At 39.5% G+C, this 17560-nt stretch overlaps 1 protein-coding gene across 1 annotated transcript in view; it reads right to left on the bottom strand.

The window, feature by feature from the left end:
- The window catches only part of Pde3a (phosphodiesterase 3A), a 280496-nt gene that overhangs the window by 12483 nt on the left and 250453 nt on the right, over nt 1-17560 (bottom strand). Inside the window, exons 10-15 of the mRNA XM_059258742.1 lie at nt 15565-15676; nt 12095-12208; nt 11758-11957; nt 10776-10979; nt 9203-9358; nt 7009-7267 (exon numbers count right to left, since the gene is read on the bottom strand). Coding sequence (XP_059114725.1) covers nt 7009-7267; nt 9203-9358; nt 10776-10979; nt 11758-11957; nt 12095-12208; nt 15565-15676 — 1045 coding nt within the window. The remainder of the gene's footprint in view (nt 1-7008; nt 7268-9202; nt 9359-10775; nt 10980-11757; nt 11958-12094; nt 12209-15564; nt 15677-17560) is intronic.

The following is a 17560-nucleotide window of genomic DNA, read 5'->3' as shown; positions in this document are numbered from 1 at the left end:
CTTTATAAATGATCAGATTCTTTAATGTGTCCAGAATTATACTTGTAGTCATGATAAGTACCAATATAATTAATTATAGGAATAAGATTAATTAGCCTTCCTGTACATGTTTTCAAAGTTAAGCCTAAAGCAAGTAACTAATAGAGTATACTTAATAGATAGATGGTCCTCAAACTTTTCAGAATCAGCTGAATCTGCTAAATATGGCATTTAAAATGGTTAATTAAAAAATAGACTTTTTGTGATAGAGACACATACCAGCTCCTGGCAGTACCCCTAATCTCCTCCATAGCAGTTGATGGGCATAGAAGAACCTCCACCTGGAGCTTGCTTTAAATGTGGCAAAGCTGGCCAATGGGTGAAAAACTGCCCTTCACCTCACCTGCTACCAGGATCCTGTCCAAACTGTGGACAACCAGGACACTGCAGAGTTGATTGCCCTACTTTGCCTAGACAAGGAAGGCTAGTCTCCCCAAATTCCTCCTACACGGGAAAGTCTGTTGGTTCTTCTGGGTCTGGCAGCCAAATCTGATGTTTCCCTGGGACCTCTGCCTGTAATGACCATGGAGGAACCTATGGTGATTGTCCAGGTAAGTCTCTGTCATTCTTAATAGATTTGAAAGCTGCTTGGTCTGTACTTTCTGCCTTCTCAGGTAAAATGTGTCTTTCTTGGATCTCTGATAGTGTTGATGACAGGCTAATGATAGCTCTGTCAGTTTAACAGCAGCAACCCAGGCTTCAGCTATCTTCTCAGTTTTCATATATAAAAACCAGGCCACAGGCCTCACTTTCCTAGAGTTACTGCTAGTTCTAGACACAGTTCACCTTGCTACCAGAGCCTTAAAGGAGATAAACTCACAAAACAGATTTCAATGTAGCTTTTTACTATTCCTTTATTTAATGGAACTTGCTTTACAATGACTGCTCTCAACTGCTCTTGCTTTACAATGACCTGTGTCTCAGTGAATGAATGGATAGAAAAAAAAATGGTGTAAAGTTTATTTAAGGTCTGAGGATATGAAAGCTTAAGTTGTGAGAACCTAAGAAAATGTTTTAGGGTCTAAGAAGGTGTTTTAAGGTGCGTAAATGCAATTTATAAAGGTCTGAGGACATGAAACATTGAGTTGTGATAAGAAAGTGATGTAAGGTATTAAAAAATGAAAAATGTTTCATATTTCTTTTCCTCTCTATGCTATTCTTATACTAAGACTTCAAAAGTTCAGAATTTTAACAATCAACAAAGTTCTGTTAAGCTACTAATCTAGCTCTGGTAAGTATTGACTACTATTATAGTCACAAGCTCAAGATTTTACTTTTCCTTCAGTTGTCTTGTAACTATAGACTTGAAAGTGTTTTTCATTGTGCCAAAAACATCTGTCTAATCTATATACAACCAGAGGATGTATAGAGGCAAAAGTGTTCATGCTTCTAACCCAAAATCATTTCCCAAGCTTCTACTATGACTTAAAGGCATGAGTCTACTGCCTTTTCTACAATGTGGATTTCAGTATGGATTACAAACAATGGTAATGCTAACATGTCTAAAACTCATCTCCTTTTGTAAAGTTAAAAAACTCTTGTAAGCTTCAAGGAATTGACTTGGATCCACCTCTCACAGGTCAAAATGACTCCAGGTAAGTACTGCCAATCAACAGCCTGTTTCCCCACCTGCCTATTCTGCTTATTCCAGAGGGTGGGATCTCCCCCCTTTCCCTGGTCTTGGGACTCCCTTCCCCCAACTAACAGGACCATGGGCCTAAAATGTACATCTAACAAAAGGTTTTACCCCTAAACTCCTTAACTTTATCTTCTGCCCCTGATATATCTGTTCCAGCATTCTGCCAGGTCCAGATGTTCCCTCAAAATCTGCATCCTAGACAGCTTCAAAGGGGCTAGCCCCAGGGGGTCCAGCCTCACAGAAGCTGCCTGTACTTCCTTAGCCCCAGAAAGTCCCACAGAGCCTGAATAACAAGTGAAACAGACAGCCTGCCTTTCCAGAACTTGGCCACCATCCCAGCTTCCTTAGGTCTCTAAAGATATCAACACCCCCAGGCACCAGGAAGCAGTCTAAAGAGCCTGGAGCCTCACCTGCCTCACCATCAGCCCTTCCTATTTCCTCACATTTTTAATAAACAAAAGGGAGGAATGTTAGAAGCCAGGTGGTCCCCCAGTCTGCCCTCAGTGACTCAGGGCCAGCAGCCATGTTATCACCAACCCCTGTACCCTTTAAAAGGTCCCTTCCTCTCATTCTGTCTGTCTGTCTGTCTCTGTGTCTCTGTCCCTCCCTCTCTCTTCCTCACTCTGAGATGGCCATTCATGCGCCTCAATAAATCTCTTGCATGATGTCTGTTGTGTGGTGTGATCTCTGCAGCATTCCTGGCTCTGATCCAACAACATACTCTGCCACATAAATTCTAAGACCTCTGCCATGCAATATATGAGCACATTTTAATTTTTAAAGTAAATTAAGATTATTTTCCTTGCAAAGCCATCTACTCTAGTTTTGCTTTGGTGGTGGTTAAGCATGAGTTTGCTTTTGTAAATAACTTATTTTTATTTATATGAATATATGTAAGTCTGTTTAAGTGTATGTGTACTACCTGTGAGGAGAGCCTGCAGAAGCAAGAAGAGGACATTGGATTTCTGGAAACTGGAGTTACAAATAGCTGTGACTTGCCATGTGGGTATTGGGAACTAAATCCAGGTCCTTTGCAAGAACAGCAAGTGGTCCTAACCACTGAACTATCTTCCTAGCCCCTGAGTATACTTCTTACCCAAATGTTTTGAATCATAGAATAGGTTTGAATCACAGTGGTAGGAAACTCTCTACTGCTCACAGCCTGCACATTTTCAGGGAAGATGATAACAAAAGCTCCATTTCTTCCCTTTTTTTCCTTTGGGGGCAGGCCCCAGGAGAGCAGCTGTTCTCTTAGGTGGCTGTTAAACATTAGCAATAAACCTCTCTGGAATTATGCTGAACCAAGTGACGTAGAAGAAAGTTTGTACCAAATAAATTTGCGTAGATTAGAATCTGCAGGTGGTCTGAAGCATGCCTGTGTTGGGAGCCAAATTATGCAGCACTGGAATCTTTTGAAAAGAGAACAAAGCGCCTTTCATTGCTTGGATTCTAAGCACAGCTTAGTACTTCATTAGAAACCTCTTAGCTCGCCCCAGGAACCTTTCAGATTTAATTATGAGGTGGGGTAAAAGCCCCCTCTTCTCAGGACATCACACTGCAGCATTTTATTCTGTTTCCTGGGAGACCTCCAAGTTTTAAAAACTGCAGAACTCACCAGTGACTATTTAATATTTTCCTCCTGAAATCTAAGATCAGGCTAAATCAAAGCAAACATCTCAGCCAATATGAATTCTGAAATGAAAATTACAAAGAACTCAAGAGCAATGGAGTTAAAAACAAAGAAATTTGAGTGCCTTCTATGGTTCTACCACCTTGTCATGCTGCTTATGGTTGGCTGTCAATCTTAATTTTCTTCTTAATTAAAATGAGGAGGTATCTAACTAAGTGTCACAACTCTACACTGTGGCCAGCGTTTAAATCTGCTAACATCAATCCATGTTTATCATTTTGGGGGGTTGCAAAGGTGCTTCAAAATCATAATTTTAGGGAGCTGGAGAGATGGACCAGTGGAGTGTTTGCTGTACATGCATGAAGACCCCAGCTTGATTTTCAATATCCATGCAAAAAGCTGGGATGTTGGCATGCATCTGCAATCCCATTGTAATCACAGATTTGGGGAGATGGAGGCAGGTGGATCCCTGGAGCTCACTGGCTATCCACCTTTGCCAAGTAAATGAACTGCAAATTCACAGAGAAATCTTGTCTCAAATAATAAGGTGAAATTAACCCCTGATCTCCACATGTGCCTGCACCTTCATGTGCACAAATGCTCGTACACATAAACATGTGCACAAACAAATTAGACATCTAAAACTACAGTGTCTGATTATTGTGACAGAGATGTTTTAAATTTCAGTCTAAGGGGCTACTTCATCACTGAAAGCTATGTGTAACTGAACCCATAGAATTTTCATGGATGCTTCACTAACTTGGCTGAAACGTAAAGACCAAGGGAACAATACATCACTCTGGAGGCAAGTGTGCTAGCCCAGTGTTTGGAAAGACCATTCCCTATCAAGCTTAGATGGGCAAGCTGAGCCTGCTGAATAATGGTGCTGGAATGACTCCTTCAATTCCCCATGCCTGGGTATGCACCTTAATAATGTTTATGAGTTTAAATGGCAATCCCTAAAGACTCTTTGGGACAAAGCATTTTCAGAGGCTCAGCTGACACAGGTCTTACATGATACTCAAGGGAAACACAGCAAAAGAGAAAACTAAAAGATGAATAAACAACTCTTGACTCCCAAGTCTCAGGTTCTAGCTCTGAATCCTAAAATCAATAATTTCTTTTTATATATATCATAGAAACACATTGACAATAGAGTATGAGAGAAAAACCAACTTTTCAGTTTCCTCATTCAGTTCAAAACTAACAACTGGGGAGGTGGCTCAGTGGGTAAGTGCTGGCTGTGCAAGTGTGAGGACTTGACTTTGGATCCCATCATCCACTTAAAGCTGATGCTGTACCAGAGAATCTGTATTCTCAACGCGCCTGTAGATCGATATGATGTAGAGACAGGCTAGCCTGGTGTAGGCAGCTATAAAGAACAAGAGATGCACGCTGTGTTAGACAAAGTGGAAGGTGGGGAATAATATTGACATATATATATATATATATATATATATATATATATATATATATGCCTATATATATATATATATATATGCCTATAGACAGACACAGACAGACAGACAGACACACACACACACACACACACACACACACACACACACACACACGATTTAAAAAAGACAAAGAACAAGAAAGGCTAACTGGTGGGAGAGAACACATACAAATCTGGCCCAAAGACAGTGTTCCAAGGTTCTAGACAAGTAAGTCTTGAGCTAACAATGAGTTCTTTAATTCTTCCAGTACATGTTGAAAATCAGGGCATATCTACCTATATCTGTATCATCTGTATCAACCATATCATCTATATTCACATCTACATCTATATATATATGAATGGACTAAACCAGCATAGTCACGAACCTCCTTACTCCATGACAGACATGAACCAACCCTTACATTTTCTTGACTGTGACCACAATAGAGAAGAAAATGACAAGGGTATCTGTCTGTGGTAATGTTTTATTCAAGGACTTTAAAAATATTAAAGTTTTGCTTTGTCTGTTCAAGTAGGTAGAAAACATGCTGTGTTCACAGGATCCCAGGAACATACGTGCGTAATGCCATTTCAGGGGCTGTGTGTTTTACTAATTGTGTTATTAGCCACTGTTTTGTTGTAAGAGATGCCGAGGAGTGTATCTAAAGGCATGTCAGAGTCATGTTTCCATAGCTGCTTGAGTCAGCTGGATTCCTGGCTGCATGTGTAATGAACCCAAAGCCAGTTTTCAGATATGATGGTGCAGGGTGAGTTTTCATTGTTAACTTCCTATAACTCAGGATCACCTGAGAAGAAAGTTTGGCTGAAGAACTGTAGCTCAAGTTTGCCTGCGGGCATGTCTGTGAGGGACGGTTTTGAATGTTAACTGAAGTGGGAAGACACACCTGAATGTTGGTGGCACTGTTTCCTGGGCTAGCCCTGAACTGTAGGAGAGAGAGCGACGCTAACTGGGCATAAACAACATAGAGAGCAAGCAGGGATCCATGTGCTTCTCCTGCTCTTGACTGTGGATGTATTGTGACTCACTTCAAGTGCCTGCCACTATGACTTCCTCAGCAATGGACTGTAACCTGGAATGTGAACCAAATAAACATTTCTCTCCTAAGTGCCTAAGTGGCTTCTTGTCAGAGTGTTTGTTACAGTTACAGAAATGAACCTGTGACAGATGGGTTCTCATTATCACACCACTGAGACCACCCTAAAGAAGTCATATTGGCTGTCATTCAGATCAGTTCAACAGTTGAAATGATGCCCTTACCTCTGTCCCAATCCCTCAAACATTCCCAAAGCTACTTAGGTAAAATGTGAGTTGAGTCCACTAACCATTCTGCTCACAAACCACTATTAATTCTCATCTTAGTGTAAAAGGCCAGGTTCCCACTCTGACCCACAGAGCCTTATCTCCTGCCTGTACCAGATGAGTCCCCATGGCTTCTCCTATGCTTCCTCCCCTTGTCCTCTTCAGCTCCCCCCCCCCGGACTCCCCCACTCAACACCCACTGCAGGACCCTGGAGTCACTGCTTGTTCCTTTTCTCAAAATCCATTTCCACATAGATTCCCATGGAACATTCCTTCGTTTTTTACAGGTCTTTTAAAACATATTAAAAATTTTCTCTCTTCTTGGATAACCTACTTTAAAATTCTCTGCAATGATTTATATCACCTCAAAAAATAAGACAAAGAATGATTCTCCCCTAAAAAAATTATACTGTATCCATCAGTACCTAGCACATTATAAACATACTGGTTTGTGTTGCTGAATATCTGTAATTCTACTAGAAGATACATCATTAAGGACAAGGACTTACTTACTCTTTGTTTTGTCCATAGGTCTACTGTTAGCACCAGGACTAATGCCTAGGCACAGAGAGTGTGTGCAGTTAGCAATTGTTAAGTTAAAGACTAAAGTCTTATTATCTCTTCCCATCCCCAGCTTAACGATGAAAAAAAGCCTGCAATTGGTCCATATGGTAACCAAAATTCTAAATCACTCAGAAATTCTGAAACTAGTTACCAACTCTACTTCATGGTGAGAGCATCTCTTTGCATGATATCTAATTTGCCATACATTCCATCTTCTTCTCTCTCCATTATGATACAGGCAGCTATTTAGTGCCCAACCCAGCCGAGGATAGTTGGAATTAAAGGATGTAATTTATGAGAAGCATAAAATCCTTTGAATCCAAGGCGGAAATTACTCCTGGAAAATCTCATCAGAAATGGGTTTTATGGCTTACTGGGAGCTGTATTATTTTCACAGGTTTCTTCCTCATTTGGTGTTTCAGCTTCTTCCTCCTCTTCTTCTGGGTCATCAGTGTCTCCTGAATCATCACTGTCATCCACCCATTTTCCTGGCATGAGACCTGCAGAGTCATAGGAGTGGCATAGAGGACCCACAATGTGTGAAATAAAGGATTCTTGAAGATTGGCCAGCTGTGGGGCAGAACGGTCCATAAAGGGGCTTATGGGCAAACCGAGGCTGGCTTCTTCATCGCCCTAGAAATAGGAATTCACAAAGGTAACGACAAAGGTAAATGTCAGAGGAGTATAAATATAAGACAAGTCAACATACACTTGGCATCTAATGTGTGGATATTCTATAACCCAGATAATCATATAAAATCCCTTGACGTCACTGCTCAGAGTCATGGCCCTGGTGGCTAAGACGTCCATAGAAGGACTTTGTTCCTGGTATTTGTTAACTGTGCAGTCTTAACATTTTTGGTTCTCTTTGAAGGGGACATATAATGAGATTACTGATATGCACCACTACTTCAGTGCTGCTGGGGTTTGAACTGAGGCTTCCTACACACTAGGCAAGCATGCTACTGGCTGGGCCACACCCCTATTATGTTTGCCTTTTCGCCTTGACTGCTAGAAAGCATAAACCATTTTTCTTGCCCCATTCAAGTTGCTATATTATCCCAGATTTTGTTTAATTTATATCTTCTGTGATTATATTTTTTATAATTTTTTAATATTCTTATTTATTACATTTTTGTCTTTAACTGCCTCAAATATTTATAAGGATAAAAATAACAGCTCATAAACAAAAGGTTACCTAGAAGACTTAATAAATTAATAAAATTATAAGCCAGGATATGTGGATTTTCTTTTTCTTTCATATTTTTCTGCATTTTAGTACTTTTCCATTGATTGATAATGCCATTATGAGAAAAGGCAACATACTATTTTTAAAAGCATAAATATTTTATTTTGCATATGAATGCTGACTACACAAACCTTAAAAGTTTATTCCAATCCTTATTTAAGTACCATTATTGGGCACTTTATTTTCTGCTATTGGCCTGAACTCTGTCCCCAGTCACATGGACAGACTTGTTATAGTCACATTCTGCCCCCTTTTCTTCTGCGATCTGACCTCACACTGCAGCCCCAGGAGGTCCCTCCTCAGCCTCCCCATGTTGGGATTCCAAGCTTTTGCCACCATGCTGGCTTATCCCTGTGGTCTTTAGGGCACTCAAGAAGGATCTAACATTTCTTTTGGATCAGCTCTGTGATAAGTACTTGAGAGGATTTCCCTGCTCAAACTCCACAGCAATGTTCTGATAAACCTATTTTTAAAGTTGTACATGTAGCTTTTAACAGTGGACCACAGTCAATCTATCATCTATATTTCCCCCCAGGGTAAGCATCTTCACTTTTTTCACACCCCCTTATGTCACTGAGTCCTCTCCTTTCTCTGTTCCCATTTTCTTCCATGTTCTTCTTAAGAAAGTTGTTCAGAACTGCAAATATAATTAAAACAATGTAGGTTTATATGGGGATGGTCACCCATGCTTAGCAGCATGTAGTAGCTTTTCAGGGAGTCTGTTAATTCTTTTGTTCTTGTATCAAATATAGAATCTGTGTGACTGTGGACACACACACACACTTCTTTCATGCACTGCTGTTATTTAGTTGTATTTGGACAGCAGTCAATTGATGTTTCCTTATATACATCTGAAGCTATTTTTACTATAATAAACAAACCTGTAGCAGTTCAGCATTTCAAGGGTGTTCATAATATTTCATTAGATTATTCTGTCATACTAACACACTTTTCCCAAATGCTTGCAGATAATTTTACTTCGGTGTTCAAGAGTTAGTTCATTTTCATGTGTCATTTTTTTTTTTTTTTTTGATTTTTTGAGACAGGGTTTCTCTGTGTAGCTTTGTGCCTTTCCTGGAACTCACTTGGTAGCCCAGGCTGGCCTTGAACTCACAGAGATCTGCCTGGCTCTGCCTCCCGAGTGCTGGGATTAAAGGCGTGTTAAATTTCTGCTGAAACTACCTAGTATATATATATGGTGCAAGTATGAATATAAGATGAAGTGATCATGCTGTCACGTGGCTTGAGGAAAGTTTTGGTGGACTTGTACACAGCAAGGACACACAGCTTGTGATGGGTGTTGCAGTTCTGTGAGTTACCTGCTCATAAAACTCACTGGCGATGCCCTCTGTCCACTTCAGGTGGAGTTCTTTACATTTAGCAGGCCCGTTAATGTCAGCCAACTTTATACACATTTGACACACCAGGAGACGATCATTTTCATTGGTCCAATCTATCCCAACATCATCGTTTACCTGTTTGAGGGACAAAATTAACATGTTCTGTCTCTATGATAGCTCAACTAGAACATGAGAAATGACAACAGAATTTGATTGTCTTCTTTCTGTGTGGGAATGAGAACATAATACATCAGAACTTCAGATACTAGAACTAATATCATCAGTTTGCACTGAAAAAAAAAAAGTGATACAGCTCATCCAAAATTAAAATAGTCAAAGTAACTATTACTAAACTTACAAGAAATCCTGTTTGAAGTTAGCATATAGTATCAACTTGTATTAAATAATAAAACTACAATAAGAAGTTTTCTTTTGTATGTGTATGCATAAGAGTGTTTGCAGGAGTGTATGTATGTGTGGGGGGGGGCAGGCGTCAAAGTTCAACTCAGGTATCTTTCCTCAGGAGCCACTGTCTTGCTGTGGAATAATCCTCTTGCATACTGTAAAGATTTGTCACTTGAATTGGTTTAATAAAATGCTGATTGGCTGATAGCCAGGCAGGAAGTATATGTGTGGCAACCAAACTAAGGATGCTGGGATGAAGAATGGAGGAGTCGGGGAAGATGCCAGCAGACACAGGGAAAACAGGACATGTAGAAAATGAGGTAATAAGCCATGAGCCACATGGCAGAGGGTAGATGAGAAAGATGGGTTCATTTAAAGTGTAAGAGTTAGCTAGTAACAAGCCTGAGCTATCGACCAAATATTTGTAATTAATATTAAGCCTCTAAGTGATTATTTGAGAGCAGCTGTGGGACAGGCAAACTCTGCCTACACCACCTTGCTTTTTAGACAGGGTCTCTCTCTGATTAGGCTAGGCTGCTGGTCAGTGAGACTCTGGAGCCTCCTGTGTCTGCCTCCCCAGTACTAAGGCACTGATATTATGCATGAGTCCTACTGTGCTCAGTCATTTATTATTTATTTATTTATTTATTTATTTATTTATTTATTTATTTATTTATTTATTTATTAATGTGGGCTCTCACAGTCACACTTTGGTCTTCATGCTGACTAAGCAAATACTTTAATGACTAAGGCTTCTTCCCAGGAACAAATAAACTTTCTTGAATTAATACTTAGGCTTTTATGTTTGATACATGAAATTTTGCTTCAAGTTTTCTTTCCTTTCTACTGCTGTCAGATAATTTACCTCATGTACTCTAGACATGGTTATATGTTAAATCAAACATAGCAACAATGGTAGCTAATATTTTTTATTCTCTGTAGAACAGAGTCTAACACACATAGCCAAGACCTCAACTTCTTAGGCATCTAGACTCAGAGTGATACACAGATGCCAGCTTGGGAATAAATATTTTAATCATTTTTTTTCCTCACAGAAAGCTCATGGCGATTGAGTTTTGTTGAATACTTGATTGTAAGATACCTTTTAATGTGTTCATAAAATGAACACTAGTAGAGATCTACTTACCTTGGCATTAAATTTGGCTACAAAGTCAAAGTGTTTCTTCAGGTCAGTAGCCAAGATTGCTTCAATGACTAGGAACCGGAAATGCTTAAATTCCACGTGGTCTAGGTTACCTAAGAAGTTATACTCTGGCCGAGACATAAAGAGATTCCATGCTGCAGCGGCATGATGATTCTCCAGAACTGACCGGTCATTGTACAGCACCGCCTAGGTGGAAGGCAGAAGAGGAGAGGTTCCAACTTCTTACGTTAAAAAGGAATCACAAAAGTCTATGAGAATATGCAAGGCTTTAAATTTTCATTTTTATGCTGGCTATTAAGAGTCACAGTGTTATCTTGACTGTTGATGCCTTTTCTTGGGTAATAATATCATTTTCTTGACATATAAGTTCCTCCCCTTAAAATTTTTTTTTGAAAAAAAAAATATATATATAATTACATGTATACATTATATATTGATTTTATATATATATAATTATTTTCTTAAAAATTTTTTTATTTGAAGAAACTTTGTTTAGGTCAAAAGAATTCTCCCCAATGTCTAAGATAAATGGATAGTAAATTCTTACCAATGAAAATACATGCACTAAGAATAACTGTTACCATGAAAATATTTCCAGAGTAAGTTTTCCATCCCAAAGTCAGACCCTTAAAGGAGCGAGGAAAACATGGTTCTCCAGTCTTTTCAGGGGGACAAAGCTGTCTTTGCTTCGTCGGAAATATTCACTGTTAGTCATTTGATTCAAGAAGGCAGCTGAGAAACGATCTTTCTGTGTAATAAGGTTAGACATCTGCCACAAATATCTCAGCACACACCATGACATCTTTGGAAATTAACAAGGCCTCTAAGAATTTTACCTGAGCACTAAGTACAGGCTGGTTCCCACAGACCTAGTGCCTCTTACAAGTCATATTTGTAAAATTAATTTTATTCCGAGAAATGTACACCCTAATTTATTTTCTCCTCACAAAAATCTAACCTTTACCTGAGGAGCACTGGTGGCGACCAGAAAAGCATTCGTCCTTCCTGGGTGATCATAGTCGTGCATGGCTGCAGCCACATACAAAGCCATCAACTCTAAGGCGGGGATATTCCCAGACAGACATCCATATTTGTCATCTGGCACATGATACATTTTTGAAAACACATATCCCATGTGTCCGTGTGTAAATCCACTGTCAGAATCTGAGGAGAGGAAGTGAAAGTGATAGACATTCTTAAAAACTGTAAAGCTGAAATCTTCTTTCTAATTTCCTTTGAAAAAAAGCACACAATTCGAATTCCTGGCTTTTACAAGAAGCACAGGCATAATTCATACACACCAGAGTCGCTTGCTGATCCATGATCACTAATCACGCTTGGGAGGCCAGGAATTGGTTGCGTTGTGAGATACCACACAGCATGTAAAACATCAGTGGCGTGGATTCTGTTATGATCTGTAACGATGCAAAGGAGCAAGCGTACATCAGCTGGTGAAACTCGGGTCCAAGGCTGAAGACTGCCATCTACTGGGTAAACACTTCTGTCCACACTTTAATTCTCCAGGGAACACATGCCAGACTTCCCTGGACAGGTACTTCTAGAAAATTCTTCCACCAATTCCATCATTTTCACAGTAACCAGAAATCATACCCACAGCATTTATTGTGCACCAGATATCCAAAGCAGAAAAGCCAGTGTCTGATTCTTCCAGAAGCCTATGTACACAGTTAACTCAACGTGTTGTGTTTATATTTCTGTTTTTTTGCTTTTGTGCAAGAAAAACTTTGTAGAGATGCAGAAAGAAAGACCTAAACTACTCAGACCAATGGTCTCTAGGACCAAAATGTCATCTGAGATGAATGAATGGCATCTTCAGCAAAGAGGGCCAGCTGAAGGGACCAGTGACAATACCAAACACCTCACATCCTCTTTTACCACCAGGAATCAGCAGCTGCATCAACACCAATCCTCACCAAGCAATCATATATATATATATATATATATATATATATTTATCATATCCCTACTAATAAGTTGCCTATGTAGACTGCTATATCAGCTGCTGCTTCATGAAGTTCCCCCCTTAATCCCTTCCTTTTTATAGCTGCATCTAGATGAACTCAGACTAACATGAATGACAGTTAAGCTTTATGCTCCTTTGCCCTGAACCGTGTTACAGATCGACTCTAACTAAACACTTAATCTCTAAGATGTGAATAGAGTCTCCCATCACAGTTCACCCGATTCCATTTTCACTTTCCCTCCACAGCTTTTTGATACTAATTGTGGATTAGTTTGCAGAAGGCCATCAGACACATAATTCTTCAGGAGTGTCAATGCTAAAATAATTAGAGGAGTGAACGCTTGTATTTGTAATTAAAACTATGAAAAGGAAGGCTCTCGCTAGCTTGCTCACATTAGTCTAACCCTCTAAGCTCAACAGGGAGGAGACATTATATTTTGAAGCAGTGCCAATCAAGCCAAAGCTTTCCTAGGAGATGGAAATAAACTCTTTTATGGAAATGCAAAGGGCCAAGAGACCTCAAATAGTGCAAGCAGGTTTATTTATTTTAACATTTACTTATTTTGTGTACATGTGCAGACACACATACACACAAGCACACCCTGGAGGTCAGAGGAAAACCTGTGGAAATGAGTTCTGTCCTTGTAACTGTGGGTTCAAGGGGTCAAACTTAGGTCCTCTGCTCTGATGGAAAGCATCTTTATCCACTGAGCCAACCTATTTGCCCTGTAAGTATCCTTAGTTTATAAATTATTTTTACATGGAGTGGACAATTTAATAGTTTATAAAAATAAATTATTTGCTCACCTAAAAATAGGAAATATAAAACATAAAATAACAAGCTTTTGAATCTGGAAGTTTCTTTTTATATTTGAAAACTGGCCCTGTCCTCCCCCGTTGTCACATGTGACACCACAGACAGAAATGTGCTCTAGGTCACAGCAAAGCAGCATGACCACACATCACAGTATTTCTATGCAGTATGGCATCTAAGTGAACTCAACAAAACATGCTGATTGAAAAATTAAAATACATGTGTGAATGAAACAATAATTTGTAATTCCTGTCCAGTGCATAACTGTAATTCAGTTTTCCTGTGGCTTCCTTTCTGAAAATGTTTATTTATGTAACTCCTTAATCCTTGTGAAATCACTAACGTTTATGTCATTGCTGGCATCTGACCAGGCTGAGCCCTGGGAAAGTCACATTAAAGGAAGCCAGGCCTATCGCCAGATTCCCACTCCTCCCCCACAACAACCCCTTTTCATCTCTCTCTTCCAACTTTAATGGCCTCAGCAGCCAGACTATCCCAAAGGACCCAGTACCATTAAGCACCTCTTCCCCCAAGCCAAGTGGCCTGCTCTGCCCCTCATGCTTTATCTTGTTCTCCTCGGCACATTTCAGTGCAAGGCTGCGTTCTTCCTTCTTTCTGGTCACACTATGTGCTATGCATTTTTACACGAGTACACCATGAGAGTATCTTAAAAACATCATGCTCACTAGGCTAGCATGTTCATCCTTTTCTGAGATACCTGCCGATTATTTGTGTCCAAGTATAAGCATTTTTAAAATTTAACTTCATTTTTTTTTCTGTTTTTACTTTTAAGACAGGGTGTCTCTCACTACAGTTCAACTCATTATGTGGTCCAGGATAACCTTGAATTTCTGATCCTCTTGCCTTAGCTTCCTGAGTGCTGAAATTACAGACATGTGCCACCAGACTTCCTACTTGCTAGGCAAGTACTTTACCAACTGGGCTACACCCCCCAGCCCTTCATTTCAAGTCTTGATAACTACAAAAGCCATGAGCTTTTGAAGTTCAAAATGTATAAAAGCAAACTTAAAAGGGAAAACAGGTTTTAAACAACACATATCCAACATTAGTGCACATGCTGCCAGAGTCTCCAGAAAGCACATTCCTAACACATATTCAAATTAACAGATTGAATAGCATTGATCTTTCTTCTATGTATTTATTCCTTTGAAAGACCATATGGATATTACATACTTCTACAGCTCCTTTAGTTGGGTCTTTGAACGTTTTATTCAGCTCCAATTATTCTATATAGTATTGTAAACCAACCATGTGTATGCACAGTGATTACATGGATTTGACATGAACATTTAGCCTCTCCTCTGCATTCTGTCTTCATTATTATAATTTTCTAAATAATCAATACTGAAATTCTTGAGTGCCTTCATCTTGGGGTTTCATGTACACCCGACTTTTTAAAACAACTTCCCCATTACCATTTTTGTATGTTTCTTCTTTTCTATACTATTAACTAAACCACCATCTTTCAGCCCCTCTGAATACCAACAAGGTTTATCTCATCTTGAGAAAACATCAACTGTTCTTGTTTTAGTTGAACTGATCAGATACCATGATAAAACTTTAAAGTCAGTCAATAAAAGCAGGTGATTATTTAATGAGAATAAATTTATATTTAACATTTAATCTTACCTCAAACAACTATGAGAGATATGCAAGGCACATATTCTAATCTTTTAAGAAATATCATCCCATTTGATCCTGACATTCATGTGAAACAAATCCCATGACCGTATTTTCAAGACAAAGAAATGAGGCTAGAGGAGGTGCGTGAGGCTCCAGGGTCTTACACAGCATGAAGTGAAGAAGACAGAGTTCCAGCAGCAGCCACTGATATAGTGAGGTCACACAGATTACCCAATGATACAATGAGGTCACACAGATTACCCAATGACTTGACCTCCCACCACTTTCTGCAGGTCTCACGAGCAAGCATTGGATTATCTTATACTCACAAGGAATGTCCCGATATCCAATCTCCAAAGCATGAAAGTAATTCATAAATTCCCTAACCGGGATTTTAAAGGCTTCAAAAAGGCCCATGTCTTCAAACAGTCTGTATGATACCTGAAAAGGGGGAGACAAGACCTTGTAAGATATCACTCATTATTTGAGAGATGATAAAGGGTAAGAGTGTGCATCCATCAACGACAATTGATATGCCCCCAGTAGAGATATTTCTATTGGTAATAGTAAACACACTGAAGACATCTGTATACTGTCAATGGAGTTCCTTACCATAGAGACTATGTCATCTGTATTTAAGATAATTATTGCACATAAAACTTACCCGAAAAAAAAAAGAAAAACCACAGTATAACTAAGAGCAATTCACTGAGATTTTAAATTGGACAATTACTGAACACTTTAAGGTAATACACACATGCTAAGCCAGGCCTGGCATCTGCTACCTGCAATCCCAGCACTTGGGAGGATGTGTCAGGAAGATTGTCATGACTTTGACTTCAATGCTAGACACAGAGTTCTTCCTACTATTCTCATTATTATTGTCTTAGCCAACATTTGAGTTCCTGTATATAAGCACTAAGGGAGTTAACAATGCATGCTGCATCAATAATAATTACAGTAACAATGGCAACGGTGTGCATACACACAGCACCAAAGGAGACCAGTACTCTAGTCAGTCAGCACATACTAATTATTTATAGATAGTTCTCAGAGTACAAGTTGAGACTGGTACTATGAGTTCCCAACATCTGATGGCAGAGGATGCTGAAAACACAGAGGTTGAGCAGCTTTCAGACGATCACCCAGTTGGTAAGGAACTGTACGTGTCAGTTTTGGAGTTTGTAGTCTTAACTGCTTGATATTGATATCAAAGATCTATCATCAAAATCAATCACCTAGTATTTCACACACAGTCACTACAAATTCAAGAAGAAAGGATCATGAATTGAGCAAACTGTATTCACTGAAAAGAGTAATTATAACTTTAAAATCTGAAGGCTGGATAGAAGGCTTAGTGGTTAAAAGCACTAGATGCTCTTACAGAGGACCAAGGATCAATATCACAATAACACAATATCACCACATCAACTCCTAGCATCCATGGTATCTCATAACCATCTGAAACTCTAGTTCCAGGAAATTTAGTGCCCTCTCTGGCCTCCACAGGTACCAGGAATGCATGTGGGGCACAGACACACATGCAGGAAAAATACAAATATACATTAATAAAATAAGATAAATTACTTTTTGCTAAAAAGGTAACATGTAAAATATTCAGATTCAAAGAATTCAGGAAGGCCAGGAGCTGAGGCCTCTGCACATATGGTGCTTCAAAAACCTGTTTGATGTGAAACTTGGCCCTGTGGTGTCTCGGACAAAAGGTGATTCTTGGTCTGCCCATGCTAATTAATTTCAGATGTCCTAACATCTCACTAAAAGTGGTGTGAAAGTCAGGGTGGGGGCCGGGGGACTTTTCCATAATCAGAACTTTGTGACTCATAAACTCAAAGGCAGAGTCTCAGAAAGAGCTACTTAGCACAGCAATTGAAACTGTGTTCCCTCGGAAGCTCTATGCTCCGTGATTGATTAAGGTGAAAGGGATAGAGAGGGATATAAGAGCATGTCTTGGTGGATGACTGTACACGGACATATAAAAGATAAGTGGGTGAGCTTTGAGATTTGTTATTTATCCTAAATATTCCTAATGTCTACTGGTATCCATGACTCAAACAGATGGCCCAGCTGAGAGTGTTGCTCACTGGTAGAGCCCATGCTCAGCACAATGGATTCAATCTCTAGCAAGACAACAATAAAAAAGGTTACTCATACCCTTACCTTTGAGACCACTGAGGGACACCAGAAATTTGCAGTAGCATTTGCTCTATTGTCCATGTACTGAAAAGCTAAGCCATCAAGGTCACTGTGCTATGTGGTTACACTCTCTGTTTGGAGGGCTGGATGATGCTACAGGTGAATGTGTTT

The sequence above is a fragment of the Peromyscus eremicus genome, chromosome 3 (genome assembly GCF_949786415.1).
Source record: "Peromyscus eremicus chromosome 3, PerEre_H2_v1, whole genome shotgun sequence".
NCBI lineage: Eukaryota > Metazoa > Chordata > Mammalia > Rodentia > Cricetidae > Peromyscus > Peromyscus eremicus.
Note: the sequence above shows the minus strand (reverse complement) of the source record. Positions and strands in the feature narration are given on the sequence as shown.